Raw genomic sequence first — 19,763 nt, 5'->3', positions numbered from 1 at the left:
AGTTAAACAAAAAAAGCAATCCCATTTACCATTGCAAAAAAAAAAAAAATTAAGATACCTAGGAGTAAACTTAACTAAGGAGGTAAAAGACCTGTACTTGGAAAACTACAAAACATTGGAAAAAGAGATAGAGGAAGATATAAACAAAAGGAAGAATATACTATGTTCATGGATTGGTAGAATCATCATCATTTAAATGTCCATACTACCCAAAGCAATCTATAGATTTAATGCAACTGCCATTAAAATACGAATGGCATATTTCACAGAACAAACTCTCCAAAAAAAATTCATATGGAATAAAAAAAGAACCTGAAAGAACCTGATAAAGAAGAACAAAGTTAGAGGGATCACAATACCAGATATCAAGCTATATTACAAAGCTACTGTCCTCAAAACCACCTTGTACTGGCACAAGAACAGACATATAGGCCAATGGAACAGAACAGAGAACCCAGAAGTCGACCCAAGGCAGTATGCTCAATTAATATTTGACCAAGAGGCAGGAGCATACAATGGAATCAAGACAGTCTCTTCAATAAATGGTGTTGGGAAAATTGAACAGATACATGCAAAAAAATGAAACTAGATCACCAACTTACACCATAGACAAAAACAAACTCAAAATGAATAAAGTACTTAAATGTAAGATGGGAAACCATAAAAATCTTAGAAGACTCCATAGGCAGCAAAATATCAGACATATGTTGTTGCAATATCTTTACCAATACAGCTAGGACAATGGAAACTAAAGATAAAATAAACAAATGGGACTACATCAAAATAAAAATTTTCTGCACAGCAAAAGAAACTATCAACAAAACAACCAGAAAGCCCACTGCATGGGAGAACATATTTGCCAATGTTATATCCAATAAGGGCCTTATCTCCAAAACTTATAGGGAACTCATACAACTTAACAAAAGGAAGATAAACAATCCAATCAGAAAATGGGCAGGACTTAAACAGACACTTTTTGAAAGAGGACATACAGAAGGCCAAGAGATATATGAAAATGTGCTCAAAGTCACTAATCATCTGAGAGATGCAAATCAAAACAACAATGCGATACCATCTCACACCTGTCAGAATGGCTATCATCAACAAATCAACAAACGACAAGTGCTGGCAAGGATGTAGAGAAAAAGGAACCCTTGTGCACTGCTGGTGGGAATGCAGACTGGTACAGCCACTGTGGGAAAACAGTATGGAGTTTCCTCTAAAAGTTAAAAATGGAACTCCCATTTGACCCAGTAATCCCACTTCTAGGAATATATCCCAAGAAACCAGAAACACCAATCAGAAAGGATATATGCATCCCTATGTTCATAGCAGAACAATTTACAATAGCTAAGATCTGGAAACAGACTAAGTGCCCATTGGCAGATGAATGGATTAAAAAACTGAGGTACATCTGCACAGTGGAATACTACACTGCAGTAAAAAAGAAAGAACTCTTACCATTTGCATCAGCATGAATGGACATGAAAAGCATTATGCTAAGCAAAATAAGCCAGTCAGATAAAGATAAATATCACATAATCTCACTCATTTGTGAAATATAATGAACAACATAAACTGATGAACAAAAATAGATACAGAGACAGAGAAGCATCAAATAGTCTATCAAAATTCAGAGGGAAGGTAGGGGAGGTTGCGGGTAAGGGGGAGAGATCAACCAAAGAACTTGTATGCGTGCATAAAAGCATAACCAATGGACACAGACACTAGGGGGGTGAGGGCATGTGCTGGGGGTGGGGGGTGACCAGGGAGAGGTCAATGGAGGGAAAAAGGAGACTTATGTAATAATATATGTAATACTTTAAACAATAAAGAATTTTTTTAAAAAGCATTTGGTTTTAAATTGTTCATTTCTAGTGAGATATTGTTCATATAATATGCCACATAAGATGCCATTGTGAATTAATATAAACTGACTTAAAAGCTTGAGATCAGAGAAAGAATAAATGAAATTTTGAGGGACAAACCACATCTTACTGCTATGATCCTGAGATTAATCTCCATTAAATTCATTCCTTTGTGTGAAGACATTGTCTATAGAACCAACCCTTTAAAATAGCACCAATTACCTGCAACAGTGTGCATTAGTGGATTGGTGGGGTTTTTGTTGTTGTTGTTTTTTGTTTGTTTTGTTGTTTTTGTTTGGAGGGCCAGAATTTAAGCCATAGCAGATAGAAGAGTCCACATATCCACTCTGTGTGCACACAACTAAATGGATACAGATGAGAGTAGTGAGGTTATGACTCTGCTGAGAGATGACTCATCTGTCATCTGTCCAGATACTAAAATAGGGAATGCTGATCAGTCAAGGGCATGATCTGAATCCTGATCACTGAGGGAGAAAGCAACTGACAGAGAAACCAAATGATTGATGTAAGAAGACCTTAAGAAAAGCTCTCCATAATTCACAATTGTGTGTACCGGGTGGTCCAATAGAATCTTAGGTGTGGAGGAATCAGTTAGGATAAGTAATCCAAAAACACATTAAGGAAAAAGAGAAGAGAGGAGGAAAATCAAGAGTAAAAATTCTATGGCACTTTATTGATTTTAATTGTAAAATCTTTTTTAAATAAGGAGGTATCCTACATTTCTCTGATATATTGAGATCTTAAAAAGTAAAACACCTGAGTAGGTTAGGGCAGTTTTGGTGATATTTTAGATCTATTCTTTAATCCTTTCATCCGCTTTTTTATTCACCAATTATTTATTAAGTGCCTACTAAGTGCTAGTCATGTACCTATAGGGTTAAAGCAATGCTTAGAAATAGATTGGTTATGAACTCAATATCTATAGATAAACATTAATTATTGAGACCATCTATTAGATGTGACAAAGGAAACACTAGAATGATAGTTGGCATGAAATTTTCCTCCAGAAAAAAAAAAAATAGTAATAAAAAGATCATAGATAAAATGGATTTTAAACTTAATTTTGGCAAAATACATTTTATCTGGAAAATAGACATACTAATAGTGGAAATCATAGATGTGAATCAAATGATACTTTTTATGTAAAAACAAAATAAAAATTAGCATTTTCATAATCATAGTTAAGGCACAAATGAAGAATTCTCTCACCAACAAACAATAAAGAATAAATTTCAAATGGAACCTCTTTTCTTAGGCCAAAAAGAACATGGAATCTTTGCTTATAATTCTTGCCAAGTTATTCCGATGAGCTCTTGTTATTTTAGAACTTTAATTAGAATTATAATACAGGGTTTGACAAAAGTAGATTTACAGTTGTGAGTATGTGAAACACAGAGTTTATTTTTGTATTATTATTTATTATTATTTTGTTTTTCCATACAAACAACTATAAACCTATTTGCCCCACCCTGTATTAAACTAACTGAAATTAATATTTGATGATAAATAAGATTGAATATATGTGTATCAGCTGCTACATTTATACCTAGCCAGTACATACACATAATAGCTCCTAAATAAATATGTGATGAATGAATGAGTCAAGGTCAATATCTAAGACAAGTGGCCAACTCTTCCTTCCCATATTAAGTAATAATTCAATTATTAAAACATAATAGAGACAATCAGGAACCACTACTTAATGAAATGTGAAATGTAAACCATTGCTTTTTGAAATCTTTATTTCCCATTTTTTCATTTGTGCGAAGTAAATAACATATTTAAATGTTTGTCAACTGTTTTTGTATTCTGTTTCTTTAAAGAGAAAATTTTTAACAAAGGGGGGGAAAATGAAAAGCTAAGACAAGAGGGAAGAAAGATTAAAAATGAACTTGCCCATTCTCTCACATTACATTTTGTTGGCCCTGACCACACAGCAGTAGAGGGAATGGCATCTTAAGTCAAAGACTCAAGCTTGAAATTGGTTGTACTGTGCTTTATTCTCTTATTAGTCACTCAGGAACCTTCAAAAAGCCACTTTATGCCTAAATGTTTCGTGCATCTCAAAGGGCTTATAATACAGAAATAATTTACAAAGAATTCTAAGATTTTCTAATTTAGGAGTTAAACAAATGCAAAGTGTTCTATGGTGAGTTAACAGGGAAATAAAAAAGTTTGGGGAAACTTTATTTTATGCTTTTCTTTGGTTCAGTAATTTTACTTTTGTCTCAGTAAGCTTAAGTCTCAGCCATCTTACTAATAATTGTGTTTAATTCTTAACAATTCTGAGTGCTAAGGGAGATATTTTCAATTTTTCATTTTGTTTTTGTAATTTTTCCTTTACAAAAATTTTGTTGTATGTATTTCTGACAATACTTCATGTAAATTTCTTTACCCTTTCTCTTTATAAGACCCAGGAAAAGCCCCTGAAACTAAACAAGGGACTATAAAAGTTGCAGCACAAGGTAAGCAATAGAACACTTTAAAATCCTTTTTTTTTTCCCACTTACATACCTTTTTATTGACAGAAGCAAAAGCTGTTTATTGCAGAACAGCACCATCTGCTGGGTTCTTACAGAAAACATTGCATCGTTGCATGAAGGTACACATTTCAAGTATTTATTTAGTATCTGGAGAAAGCATGACTAAGACAAATGCCAAATTTGCAGGGGAACCACTGAAGGACCCAGGAATTAGTATCTTGACTCCAAGCTTCAGTCACTGAGCTTTTACTTATATTTTTAAAAATAAACCATAGATTGATTGATAGATGGGTAGACATATATATGATACATAGAGATTTATAAATGATATACAAGTGTCCAGTGTTTTCAAATATACCTTCTAATTTGTATCATATTAGAAAAATCTGTCGGAATTTTTAAAAAATTAGTATTACTTCATCTGTATACCAAGACTGCAAAATCAGATTCCAGATATGATTACAAAGAAATCACCCTAATTTTTATGAGCCATCTGAGAAAATCTATTTACAAATATATTTGGGGTATAAGAGTGGTGTTTTAAAAGAGACCTTCAGGAAAATATTGATTCTTCAAGTCAGAAGTTTGGGAAAAGTACTTCTTTAAAACAATTTTGTTGTATTTTTTAGCTATCATCTACAATCACATTCTTTGAGAAAGCTATTCTAACTCCAGTGTCCCAACTCAAGAGAATGGAATACAATGAATTATGCAACCTTGATGCTTAAACCAAGAGTAGTACAATTATGCAAGTACAAGGAATGGGTACAAGGGTCTGCCTTTGTCATCTTTGAAAACTTTATAGACCACACCTAGGTAAAATAGGTAAAATATTTATTGGAGAAAAATCTTTATTTCTCTCTCCTTTGCTACATTATACAATATCAAACATTTAAGGAGATACATTTAGGTGATGGCACATTCATTTCTGGGCAGAAGATCCTTGTAGCAGACTTCTTAGCAGATGATGTGATTGCATCTGACCAAAATTTTGCTGTTATATTTAATCCTGGGCCCAACTACATGCAAAATCGCCCTAATAAATGTTGGCAAAGTGGATTGGCTAACTGCCACTTGACACAATGTTTTTATAAGCAATATTTGATAAAATGGTTAAGAGCTAAGATGTGGGATTTTAATTTTCTTTTGAAAATCAAGTTGTTCAAGAAAACTAATTCTTCTTTGCTAGAGAATGTAGCAAATGTTATGAGAGGTAGAAAGGCAGGGCAAATATTATCACTTTTGTGTTTTATATTCCTGCAAATGCAGCTCAGAGTGCATTCCTCAAGCAAATGACCACTAGTTCCAGGAATCACTAAAATTAAGGTAGATAGTTCTTATAAAAAGCACAACCACCTGTTTGCACTGAGGCTTCTGAGGGTCAAGGTGGAAATGGAACTATGACTTGAGGCAGGAAGTTAGTGTTATTTCAGCCTCATAATAGAGGAGCCCAAGGGGAAGAAATTGAAGAGATAATCTGGAAACTGATTTCAAATTTGAGTTTGGACCATAGGCTCTTCACTTTCATATTTCAACTACATCGGACAAGGCAGGCTCAACTTATTTTTTTCAGAATAAATGATTTATTGTTGAATGAATAGTAACCTAGAGTTTCAAAAGCTTATTAGAACAGTCCTTTCAAGAAAATTAGATGAAAGTGTTGATTAAGCACAGTGTACAGGCAAGAGGTAGGGCTAAACACATACTTATTAATTTGACTTATCTATGTAACAATATATTTTATATTCATTTTTGCTTTATGTTTTTATCTCAATTTAAAAACACCATCTTATAAAATAATATTTTAAGGTTATTTTCTTATTTCAGATTTGTATGGGTTAAATCCACTGAATTTATGAATTCGTGGAATAGATTCTCTTATTCCCAGGAATAATCTGAGGAATGTTCAGTTAATATGTTTAACACTATTTTCTTTCTATTATTTCAGCAGCAGCTAAAAAAGATGAAAAGAAGGAAGGTATGTTTTATGAAAATTTCCACTATGCCTTTTGTGTGAACAGCTTAACAGTTTAAGCTCTGGGGTGAGCTAGTATAAAGGTACTGGAGGACGTTGGCGAGGTAGGGGGTGGGTGGCCAATGTGATTAGGCAGCCTGTGTCTGCTGATTGTTGCTTATTGAAGTTAAGTTTCTTACCCTCCCACAGAGACTGGGATGAAGGGGCACTATCTCCTTTGATGATTACATTTCAAGGGGATGTCTCATAGGTCTTGAGCAAGATATTTCTGGTTGTAGAAGTTTTATATTTCAAAGGGATGGAGAAAGAATTTACAATGCAAGCTTTCTAAAGTAACTGTGCTAACAGAAGGAAGGTCTGGGGCCTATAGTCAAGAAGAAGCCCATTTAAGTTTAGTCAAGCTGATGGGAATGTTAAGGTCATCTCAGCCACTGGGATTCTGCTTAGAGAGATGTTTCTAATGCACCTTGACTGCACTCAGACAAGGTCTATAGTTATCACCACTGTTTATAAATCTAAGCTTATTTTCTCAGTAAAAATAACCTGTAGATATAAGCAATCGCTTCTAACTTTGAAAATGACAATTATATTCTAATTAGTGTTTATATAATCTGGAAAAAAATAAGAAAGCAAGTGTTATATTTATATTTAGTGACATTAGAGTTTTACATAATCATAATGGTTTGGGAGTCACATTCTGCTTCTGTTAAACATGGATCTAAGAGTCAATAGTCATGGGATGAAGAAAATATTTTAGTTGGTCATCATTTGTTTAAAGAGAACAAAACCATTTATAATAATAAAAGTGTAATATGCTAATTAGACCAGACGTCATTCCGGACGACCTTCCAGATGAAGCAGGGACTGTGAGGGAAGCCCGCGTCCCTGTTGCCTGCCGGCGGCCTGAAGGAAGCCTGGGTCCTGGGTGCTGGAGGGAAGCAGGTGCCGGCAGCCAGGGAAAGAAAGGGAACAAATTTCGCATCGGGCCTCTAGTAATATCATAATAAGGTTAACTAAGACACATTAACATGTTTATTATCAAGAGATTGAAATCAGTATTAATTTTCCCATAAACACATAGCAAATATTTCAGTGTATTTTGGCAATGATATAATTTATATGATGACTGTTGTGGTGAGTGTTCAGAGACATTACAAGAAAAAAGAAGTAATAAGCTCCTGCCACAGTTTTGGACAGACAGGAAGTCCTCATAAATGTTCATCTTTCCTCCATCACTTCTTCTTAGGAATAAAAAAGAATTTACCTTTTGATTGAGCTAAAGGAGTAATATTAACAGTTATTTTGTTATTCATTGGCATTCAAACATATATTTAAAAGCTTTTGGGTATATAAAACCATAGTCAAAGTACAATTGCATAGTTTTAATCTTTATATATATATATATATGTATATATATATATTTCTCATTGCTATGCTCAGTGTTTCTTGTTTTTCCTAGATTTTATACATCTTTTTTTTTAAATTGTCCATGTTCAATATGCAATATTTGGAAGAGCTTGGGAATATTTGCCTATAGAGATTCATGTGATCCAGTGAAACATATAAAACATATGCCCCCGAGTATTTGTTAATATTATCATTCAAGAAATGATTACATTTAAGAACAAATAGCTATCTACAATAATTTTTATTGTTCCCAGTATATAATAGGAGAATAGGCTTAATGTTCAGCTACTCTAGGCAAGCATTTGAATTTGTTTCATGAGTTCCTATTCCTCTTTATGTGTCTCCTGTTAAGTAGAGCAGAGATGTATATAGACAACAGCTTCTCAGCTCCTGTTTCTTACTTTCTATCATCTCAGTGAAGATCACAGGTCTATTTCCCACAGGGACAGGGAACATATGTTTATTCAAATGAGGCAAATTTACAACAAATACCAGATACAATTTGGATATTCAACATTACACAAAGTTTATTTTACACAAAGTTTATTTCTATTCACATTCAGACTTTTTGGATATCGTTCAAAGATACTAATTACTGACAACTTTCCTAGAGAAAGAGAAAACGAGAAGGATTTTAGGAATTTAACTAGAATGCTCTTGAGAAGTTCTTTTGCTGGTGAATTTTAAAATACAGACACAAACGTGCATAACAACTTTCTTTTTTTTTTTTTTTAATATATTTTATTGATTTTTTACAGAGAGGAAGGGAGAGAGATAGAGAGTTAGAAACATCGATGAGAGAGAAACATCGATCAGCTGCCTCCTGCACATCTCCCACTGGGGATGTGCCCGCAACCCAGGTACATGCCCTTGACCGGAATCGAACCTGGGACCTTTCAGTCCGCAGGCCGACGCTCTATCCACCGAGCCAAACCGGTTTCGGCAACAACTTTCTTAATATCAAAGACAATTTGTGCATCGGGCCGAAAAGGGTTTCTTGCATGAGTGAACTCTAAAAATTAGAATTCACGTGCAGATTTTATCCCAAGCCTGGCTCATCAAGTCTCTTTCAGAAACCTGAACAAGAGCGATCCTTGGCTCCATGAGCTTTGCCCATCTATGTTTCTGTTATTGGGAATTTTGGCCTCAGAACAACCATATCTTAGCCTGAGTGGAATGACGTTATTGAATAAATGTTCAACCGAGGCCCTGCTTTGACAAGCCTGTTTCTACCGAAGTTTCCCCTGTATACCTCTCCTTCTTCCCACTCAGACAATTTCCTCATGATCGATTAGCAAACCTTCTCTCTTACTCTCCGTTAGGTTATCAACATCTGCCCCGATAAAATTGCATTTTTCTCTCTAAAATGTGCTTATTCTCTATGTAATGGTCCTGCTGTCCTTATAGACACCGAGACTCAAATTCTGGCGTAAGCTTTAACCTCTGTTCTACCATTGCCTCTGACAATTAGTCCTCCAGAATTTTTAAATTACCTGACCTCTCCTTTGTTTAATCCTTCCTAAAATAATGAGGAAAGCTAATCTTCACTCACAACCTCCAGCCCTCCAATTGTGACCTCTCACTGATATTAGACTTCTCATGTGAACCAAGGAAATGTTGCCTGAAATCAGAGGTTCTCAGTATGTGGTCAAGGACTTCTGAGGGTCACAGAGACCCTTTCGGTGGTTCTGCAAAGTTAAAATTATTTTTATAAAACCATGAAGTCATCATTTCCCTTTTACATTTCATCCTCCCATGAGTGTGCACTGGAGTTGGCCAGAGGTTATATAATGTGTGATATTGCAACAGATTCAATATAAAAGCAGTTATGTAAATCCAACTGACTTCTCAGTAAGCCACATATTAATGAGAGTCACAAAATTGTGAAGCAAAGTCACTCATCTCATTATTTTTTTATATTTGAAAGTATATTTGTCCTAAAAATATTATTGATGTTAATATGTAACAAGTGTATTATTTTTTAAATAAATAAATATCTTTTTTTTTTTAATCTTTAAGTTTTAAAATTATAAACATAAATTGCTAGAACCTACATGAATAAAAGCTGTTTGGGGTTCTAAAATTGTTAAGAAGTTAAAGGAGTCCTGAGATGAAAAATTTGGAATCTCTGACCTAAATAATTATCCTGCCTATAATAGCTTCTTCCAAAATATTAAATTGGCTTCTTTTTTTTTTGTCACTATCTGCTTAAAATATTCAGTGACTTCACACTAACCACAGAAGATAGTCTAAAGGCTTAAACCTGCAATTCAAATCCCTATAGCCTGCTTCTTGACCTCCTGTCATGCACACGCCTAGGCAAAGGCAAAGCTAAGGCCTGAATAGTTTCACGTGTAAAGATGCAGTGAGCCTTTCTGAGACTGAGAAAATCATGCTCAGCCAAAGCGAGAGTAGCCAAAGGTGCCAGATCTTCATAGCCTTTGTTCCACGCACCACAAAGGCTGATACCTAAAGAAGAGAGACTAGTGCAACACAAATCAGGAACCCTTCACTGCTGAGCAGGCAGTTCCACACTACAGCCAAGGGGTTTTAAGGTCTGCAGCTCTGTTACAAAAAGATCTAGGAAGGAGAACCCAGGAGGTGATGAGAAGAAAACTCCCATGACAGCCTCCCAGGAGAGATAGGGAGGCATGTGGGGGATGGCCTCACAGCAGCTACTCACAGCACCCTCCCCCCAATCCTCTTATGTTCCAGAAGGATCACAAGCTACCTGTCAAGACTCAATTTAGCTGTGATTCAACCTTTGCCTGCTTGTCCTATATGGATTATGTGCAAGACCATCACAGCACCATGGAGGAGCCTTTTACCCTATATTCCCATCCAATTTCTTCCCTTATGTATCATAATAGTGCCCTGGTGCACAGATTCATGCACATTGAAAGGATATTAATTAGAAGGTGGCCGGCGGGGCGGGACTGGGTGAGATGGGCCAGACACACCCTGGAGCCAACCTTCCGTGGTTGCTCCCCAGCCAGCAGCACCTGGGGTAGTGCTGCAGCTCGAAAGGCATCTGCGGAGTGAGCAGGGGTCCCTCTGGCCAGTGGGGACCCTTGGCCTGGCCTGTGGGGATCTGGCTTATACCGGCTTTTCGACATCCTCTGAGAGGTCCTGTCCTGGATTGCGAGAGGGCGGTTCTTGGGTGACACACACTGGAATCGGGCCACCTCCTCTCTGGTTCTGGGGTACATCACCAAAGAACTGCTGCTGCCAAGTCACTGCAGCTCAGCAGCTCCTGCGCTGAGTGTCTGCCCCCTGGTGGTCATTGTGCATCATAGCTACCGGTTAGACGGTCAGACAGTCACTTAGTCTTTTATATATATAGATACTTCATTTATTCTAAGCCACTCTCAATTTTACACATAAAATGTGCTAGCATGCCTTTGTTTCTGCTATTATCATAACAGAGCTTACCCTTTCCTTTTCTTCTATAAATATGCAATGTTTTCAGGGTCCAAAACAAATTCTCCTTCTTCTAAGACTTCTGTCTGACCCTCCCAATTACATATACTTTCTCTTTCATGTATAATCTCCCATCAGAGTTTATCTATAACTTCTACCATCACTCATGGTTTGCCACCCTGTACATCATATTACTTGTATTCATTTTCTTTCTATTCTGATTGACTTTAAGGCTTTTGACTAAAGGGACCATGTTTAATTCACTTTTATCCCCTACAGGGAATAAAATATTTCCTCACTTCACACATCACTCAACAAATATTCATTCTGTGAATGAAGCAATAATGTAGGACTCAAGATAAATATAATAGCCAGAGAATTATGAGTAGGCACTTAATTTTTCATATCCAGGCAAAGAAAATTCTTTTTTATTATTGGGAGTTATTATCCAGTGAGCATTTTAGGGCTGGAAAATTATAGTCAATTGTTGGCAATTTCATCTCTGATGTATTTAATCACTAGCTGCTATTTGGGTTGCACTAGCAGATCTCAGTAGATCTCATTCTGCTTCTTGATGAATTCCCACTTAGGTTATCTTCTGAAAGATACAGCTCCATTGAGAACTAGCCGGATTAGATTTATTGTTTCCCATAACCAGAACAAGAGGAAGTAAAGTAAAATGCAAAACTTCATGTAAGAATTAGTCTCAAGTTCCAGGGCTTCAGAACTGGAGAAATCATGCTGAAAAACAATGCAAAATATCTGGTTTTGTAATTGAACACATATGTCAGTTGGGTAAGTTTCACAGAGTAGATGGGTACTTCATTACCAACATTATTAGACTACCAGAGAGTTATCTTTTCCCTTCAATGTCAATTGCTATTTCATTTCCTTCTGGCATCTCTTATGAAACATAATAGACCATACCTGGTACATTACTAAAGTTGAGTGAGTGATGGAATTGAACAGATTGCAAACACATCACTACTTTTGAATAACAGCTGCTACAGGCCTCAATGTTCTTAATAAAAGGCTCGTTCAGATTATTGGGCAGATGGTTTTTAGGGAAGTGTAGTCGCCACATAAGCCTTTATGATATTTTTAAGCTGTTTTGGCAGAGTGCTGAGAGGGCATAATGAAGTTTAATTGCATGAGTATTAAAGGCTGGTACTTATAGCTCTTAAGAGTCAGAATGTGATCTTTCAATTGCAAGCATTATATTTTTCGGTTACTTGAGTATTTTACTTGTGTAAGTCTGCTGCTCTGTTGGCTCCAAAAGATGATTTTTTAATGACATCATTTTAAGTTAATTTAACTACCGTTTCCTGTTCTTACACACAAATATAGTGAACTTTTTAAAGGTCTAGTTTGATAGATCATGGCTTGTTATTTTTTACATTCCAACTTCATGAAATATTTTTTTATCTCAATAAGTGTTATACTCTACCTGATCCTGAAGTGCATATTATATTTTCTTTCATTTTAGTACAATTGCTATTTAGTACAATATATTATCAATTCTTATTAGTAGGAAGAAAGAAAACAATTTTAAAACAACAGACATGCCAAAACCGGTTTGGCTCAGTGGATAGAGCGTTGGCCTGTGGACTGGGGGGTCCCGGGTTCGATTCCGGTCAAGGGCATGTGCCTGGGTTGCGGGCACATCCCCAGTGGGAGATGTGCAGGAGGCAGCTGGTCGATGTTTCTCTCTCATCGATGTTTCTAACTCTATCTCTCTCCCTTCCCCTCTGTGAAAAATCAATAAAATATATTAAAAAAAAAAAAAACAGACATTACAGATATGCATATTGTATTTAGCTTTCCACACCTATCTCATGCCAGCTTCTAGTTGGAGAATGGGACTTTTGGAAATAACCTTGCCATAATCTGCCACATTTATCCCCTGTCTGTTTCAACATTATTCCCAAGTTTTATTTCAATTGTATTCCTGAATAACTATGGGCTCATCATGCTCTGCTTGTGTTTTCCATGTTGGCAGCATTCTGGGCTCAAAAGATACTCAGTGAGGATCACATGACCTCTTGGGCAGGCAGAAATCCTGCTCCACTATACTGGGGCCAAACACATTGAAAAGTCATGATGGCCATTGAACTATCCACTTCAGACTTTCAGCTGCTGTACTATAGAAATCCATGTCTTTAAACAGAAGTAGGCACTATATATTGTTAATATATAGTTAGGTAAACGACAAAGATGATATTTATCATGTTCTTATATAAAATTATTTAATATGATATTTTTTCTATATGTTTAAAGTACTCACTTGATTAGGATAATTATTCATGAAGGAAATGAATGTGAGAGTGCTTGCAAAGCACTTGTGTTTTAGATAGCAAATTTAACCCAATCCATTATAGTTTCTGATGAGAAACTTAATAGTGAGAAAAAGATTGATTTCTTTGTGGGGAAGGTGGTGAATATTAATAAAGTCTAGTCTAAAATTCGTTTACATTTAGACATAATAATGTTTAGAAATGTTTACTGAATAAATAAATGTTTTGTTCCATGGACTTATCATTTTGAAAAATAAGGCTTGTTTGTTTTTTTCCTATGTAAAACATATCCTTATTACAGAAAAATTAGAAATTCAGAAAGAAGTTGAAGAAACATCGTTTTAATGACAGTGTATTCTTTATAGTCCCCCTACTGTTTAATATTCCAAACATTTAGAGGTGTAAAACAGTGACATTAAAAAAGCATGGTGTAGCTCAGTGGTTGAGTATCAACCTATGAATCAGGAGGTCAGTTTGATTCCTGATTGTGGCATATGACCAGATTGCGGGCTCAATCCCCAGTAGGGGGCATACAGGAAGCAGCCTATCAATGATTCTCTTCATTGATGTTTCTGTCTCTCTGTCCCTCTCCCTCCCTCTCCGAAATCAATCTACACTAATAAAAGAGAAACATGGTAATTGGCGTACGACCGCTACCCTTTTCATTGGCTAATCAGTGAGTATATGCAAATTAACTGTCAGCCAAGATGGCGGCCGGCAGCCAGGCAGCTGGAAGCAAACATGAGGCTTGCTTGCTTCAGTGACTATGGACTCCAACGTTCCCCGCCTCACTTTCCGGCCTCTCAGTTGCAACCCTAAACAACTATCTACTATGTTGCAAATAAGAAAATAAACAAAAGCCCAGAAACCGGCTTTCAGTCAGCCGGGCTTTAGCAACATTGTATCGATGTTTTCAGCTGCGAGGCCTCAGAGCTAAAGCTGGCCCAGAATAAAAAAAAAAAAAAAAGAAAACAAGGAGCGGTTGGAAGCTTCAGTCACTCGCTTCCGGAAAACAGCCCTCAGCCCCTCACCCAGACTGGCCAGGCACCCCAGTGGGGACCCCCACCCTGATCCAGGACACCCTTCAGGGCAAACCAGCCAGCCCCCACCCATGCACCAGGCCTCTATTCTATATAGTAAAAGGGTAATATGCCTCCCGGCACCGGGATCAGCGTGACAGGGGGCAGCGCCCAAAACCCCTGATCGCCCTGCGGCTCTGTGTGTGACAGGGGGCGGGGCCACAACCTCCCTATCTGCCCTGCTCTGTGCCTGATAGGGGGGAGCTCCCCAATCCCCTGATTGCCCTGCAGCTCTGTGTTTGACAGGGTGCAGCGCACCAACCGCCCCCCCGCCCCCATGGGCCCTGCTCTGTGTGTGGCAGGGTGCGGCGCCCCAACCCACCCCCGCCCCCCATGGGCCCTGCTCTGTGTGTGACAGGGTAGAGCCATAACCTCTCCATTGGCCCTGCCCCGAGTGTGACAGGGTGCAGCGCCCCAACCCCCTGATCCGCCCTGCTCTGTGTGTGACAGGGGGCGGTGCCCCAACTCCCCTATCGGCCCTACTCTGTGAGTGACAGCGGGGAGCTCCTCAACCCCCTGATCAGCCCTGCTCTGTGCGTGACAGGGTACAGAGCCCCAACACCCCTGATGGGCCCTGCTCTGTGCGTGACAGGGGACAGCACCCCAACCCCCTGATCGGCCCTGCTCTGTGGGTGATAGAGGGTGGCGCCCCAACCCCCCTCCATGGGCCTTGCTCTGTGTGTGATAGGGTAGAGCCATAACCTCCCCATTGGCCCTGCCCTGAGTGTGACAGGGTGCAGCGCCCCAACCCCTTGATCCGCCCTGCTCTGTGTGTGACAGGGGGCGGTGCCCCAACTCCCCTATCGGCCCTACTCTGTGAGTGACAGCGGGGAGCTCCTCAACCCCCTGATCAGCCCTGCTCTGTGCGTGACAGGGTACAGAGCCCCAACACCCCTGATGGGCCCTGCTCTGTGCGTGACAGGGGACAGCACCCCAACCCCCTGATGGGCCCTGCTCTGTGCGTGACAGGGGGTGGTGCCACAACCTCCCCATCGACCCTGCCTTGAGTGTGACAGGGGGCGGTGCCCCAACCCCCCAATCGGCCCTACCCTGAGCGTGACTGAGGGTGGCATTGCAACCTCCCGATCTGCCCTGCTCTGTGCATGATGGGGCGGTGCCCCAACTCCCCAATCAGCCCTGCTCTGAGCCTGACCAGGGGCTGCACTTAGGAATTGGGCCTGCCCTCTGCCACCCGGGAGCAGGCCTAAGCCAGCCGGTCGTTATCTCCCGAGGGGTCCCAGACTGCGAGAGGGCACAGGCCGGGCTGGGGGACCACCCCCCACCCCCGAGTGCACAAATTTTTGTGCACCGGGCCTCTAGTTATATATATATTTTATATATGTGTGTATATATATATATATATATATATATATATATATATGGAGAGAGAGAGAGAGAGAGAGAGAGAGAGAGAGAGAGAGAGAGTGCTTGAGCGCTTTTAGGGGGAAATATAGAACTATAATTATTACATGAAAAGCATGCTCATTTTTATGGCTTTCTAGATTCTTTCCAAGTTGTTTTCCTAAAATGTGCTTTCAGCTTATAATTCTATGGAAGAAGGTTGATACTTTCATTATACTGCCACATTTTTTTACATAACAACTCAGTTGACCATCTAACAGTTTTTGTGAACAGACTCCTGCTTATTGTCCTCTTCAAACATTTTAGGTCCATTACTTCTTTGTGAAAGTAAAATCATGCTATGAACCCATCTCACCATAAGGCACACAAATCCATTAACTTGCAAACTGTTAGTGGATGTCTACTGTTCTAGGTTCTAAGCCATACAATTATCAACCAGAAAAGAGTTTATTTACCTTTTGCAAGTAGCAATTTGTGGTTCATTGTTATGATTCTAATTTCACTAATATTGGAGAATATCAAAATTCAGTTACAGAACAGGTAAATGAAAGAACATGGAGTATAAGAAATAAAATATTCTAAGCAAAAATCTAAGTTAACTTGCCTCCATCCTAAATTAAATGAGCTCAAAAGCCTCTTTATTTTAAAGTGATAGGAATGGTAGTTTCATGGCCTATATTCTGGAAATAACATATTTCTCAGATCTAGGTTGAATAGCCAAAAGACTAAAAATAAAATAGATGTCTGCTGACCACTGAATACACTTCACTAAATAGCAGTTACTAAGCTATTAGTAACCCATAAGCCAAAATCCACCAGTTTCTTTTCCATTACAATTGGAATAATTGAATGTTGATATTGAAAATGTTGATTATTCAAAGAGAGTACAACATATTTCACCTGGACTGCTTAAGATTGAACAAATGAAAAAAAATTGCAAACTAAAATCATGGACTCCAGCTAATTTTTATGGAAACAGATCATATATTGTTCAGATTGTCTTTCTATGAAAATATTATTAACTTCTTTTATAGATACAGTGTAATCTCTATGCAAATTATATATGGTTATTTTTTCTTACTTTTTCATATTTTATACTTCAAAAAGTTTCTCACTTCCTACCTCATTCTCAGACTCACCCACTTAAAAAATTTCTCTTTAAGCCCTAAATTCTAAAAATATGTAATCAATCCATTTTGTTGAAAATGATTTAAAGGTGAATGAACATTTTGTTGTGAGCTAATCAGTTGTTGATTGAACTTATCTGCTTTATCAATAATTTATCGTTGTGTTTTCAGATTCCAAGAAAACAAAAACATCTGCAGAAGGTATTGGAAATATTTTCTGATTCTGTCTTATATTTGATGAACCCCAATTAGCATTACTTTTTAAAGGATTAACAGAAAAAAACTATACATATGGGAAAGAGGAAAAAATATTGAGGTTGAAAGAGAGAAAGAAAAAAAAAACAAGAGACGAATCTATTCTGATAATACTGCTCTGAGAAATATTTGGCAGTAGTAAAAAATAAAAACATTATATGTTTACCTTTCACAGTAATTGTTTTCAAAGACATATTTGCTTGACAAAAAAAAAAAAAGGACAATGCTTAGTACCAAGCATTTATTTCACTGGAAAGTATAAATTCAATTAATCTTTGATACATCAGCATTAAATAGGAAACTAAATAGTTTCTTTGTGTTGAATAGAATCATAACTCATAACAAGTATACCAGTTTCTTCTGTATTTATTCGTATGTATTTTTGTGTTCACATGTATTTATGAAGACTGCAAGGTAGAAATTATTTAAAGTGGTTAGACATTTGGTCCTCGTTTAATTCATTGTCAACGAGTATATTACAATCAAATTAAGGAAACACCTATGATAAGCAGCAATACCTCAGAGCAGCACTCACTGTGAAACTTACCGGAAGGGGATGAGGGAAGGGTTGACAAAATTATAGTCTAACCAGTGTGTTGGAGAAGTAAACTTTATCTTTAAAGTTTTTAAGAGCAATGGTTTTCTTTCAACAGAACAACCCAAGGGGAAAAGTAAGGAAATGCATGAAGATATGTGTGTGTCTTTTTCTCTATACAACTACCCGCTGGCACATGTAGATTTGCAGTTTCCAGTCTCCCTTTTCTACATTTTGTGCATGTGAATTACTTGTTGTTGTTTTTATCAAGATGAAAAAATACACAACCTGGGAGTGGGGAGGGTCAGTGTGAACTGCAGGGCATGTTATATTCTTAGAGTCCTTTTTTAAACTCATGTAATCATCTAATAATATTATCCATAGCCTCCTAACCTAAAATACAACTGTATCCATTAACCAAAACTGTGGGTGTAATTTAGTCTTGATAATCTGGTTAGTTCTGTCCTTAGCGAAGACTGAATAGTAATTCTTTTACAGACCAGTTTTACAACTTCTCTTCTATTTCTGTCTTTCTTGTAATCCAAAATACCTTGGCATGTTCCCATGATATCTAACATTTTGTCCATAGCATGAATTTTCCTCCTACAAGTGCTCCTCTGGGCTCTGTGGAATACCATTGCTTGGGATCCATATCTTAGGCAGCACCTGCAGTTGCTTTAACACACAGTACTAAAGCTATTTGCTAACAATTCAGTAAATCCTTGAGGTCATGTCCTTTGCAGACATATACTCTCCTCTAAAGAAAATAGGTCATAATTAAGAAATAGAAATAAAGATCCTTACCTTAACTATATTCAATTAGCATTAGAAATCAGAGGTTGTAAAGATCCTAATAATATTAAAATCATGTTTTAAAATGTACACCAAATTTAAAAAAATATGTATGCATGACTTGGTCCTGCAAAAAGGTCAGGATGCTGAGAAAGTCTCTGTCATAAAAATGTTCTAAAATATCCTGTGGAGAGAATCATGAAATTATACTACAGCTCAGCCAGGGGGAGCAGTCTGTCTATGAAGGAGGTTGTGATTTATGTGTGTGCAAAGCAGCCGAGGAGCGCTGGCACAGGAATACAGAAACCACCCTGTAAACCATTGCACCGAGAGGAAAATGAGAAATAACTGGAGATTTAAAAAATGGTATTAAATTATATATATATTAAATTATATATATTATATATATATTTCTTAAAGTCCGCACTTCGTCGCAGTCTATATGATTTAAAATTTCCCGCAGATTTGCTGAGGATCCCTGGCCATCTTCATTCAGGCCATTGATGTAGTTAATAAATAGAGACTCCTTCTTAGAAGTTCATTTACATCTCAACTGCTTTCCTCTTTGGAAAGATCTGTGGATTTTGAATTGGGCAGTAGTAAGGGAAAGAAAAAGATTTGTCCTCTAAACAACTATTGATTCTTTTCAAATGAATATATTTGTTCTGGCTTATCATCAAAACATGTTTTTATTGTTATTGTTGCATTTTTTAATTTGTTTGATCTAGGGTGTTGTTGTTTTTTTTGTCTTTAAGATTACTTCATTCAGTTATACATCTCCAACCCTATATTCTTATTTTGTTCCTACTTTTCTAGTTAACACAGCTTAAGAGGCTGTATTTTGTCTTAGCTTAAAATAAATCATGGTAGGGGGCACAGGGTGAGGAGCACATGAGACCTTCCTGTACATATTTTTGTAAATTCCTGTGACTTACAATTTTTTCAAAAAACAAAAGAAAGAAAAGATTCAAAAATAGTTCCATGCTGTTCTGTGACAGAACTCTGTGAAGAGAAGTAGAAGGAAATACTTGTTCTGAATATACAATATTAGTCTTTTTACAGCAGTTATTACTTGCCGCAGTCCTGCATTAGCACATACATGTTTCTTTGTGTTAAGACAATTAAGTTTGGATGCACAAAATTGG

The 19,763-nt window shown here is 37.4% G+C and overlaps 1 protein-coding gene across 25 annotated transcripts in view; it reads left to right on the top strand.

Moving 5' to 3' along the window:
• The window catches only part of TRDN (triadin), a 280,670-nt gene that overhangs the window by 172,403 nt on the left and 88,504 nt on the right, over positions 1–19,763 (top strand). For 22 of the 25 annotated variants that reach the window (XR_011471806.1, XM_070417613.1, XM_070417614.1 and 19 more), the window contains 4 exons: positions 4,301–4,354; positions 6,321–6,350; positions 17,208–17,237; positions 17,945–17,962. Coding sequence is in view for 24 of the 25 variants with exons in the window: in XM_070417613.1 (XP_070273714.1) it covers positions 4,301–4,354; positions 6,321–6,350; positions 17,208–17,237; positions 17,945–17,962 (132 nt within the window). In the remaining variant the exon portion in view is untranslated. The remainder of the gene's footprint in view (positions 1–4,300; positions 4,355–6,320; positions 6,351–17,207; positions 17,238–17,944; positions 17,963–19,763) is intronic. The other 3 variants (XM_070417597.1, XM_070417602.1, XM_070417601.1) reach the window with 3 other exon arrangements.

This window comes from Myotis yumanensis, unplaced genomic scaffold (assembly GCF_028538775.1).
Source record: "Myotis yumanensis isolate MYYU_CA2020_CCGP unplaced genomic scaffold, mMyoYum1.0.hap1 SCAF_6, whole genome shotgun sequence".
Taxonomy (NCBI): Eukaryota; Metazoa; Chordata; class Mammalia; order Chiroptera; family Vespertilionidae; genus Myotis; species Myotis yumanensis.
The sequence above is the reverse complement of the archived record's forward strand: the minus strand, read 5'-3'. Positions and strand labels throughout refer to the sequence as shown.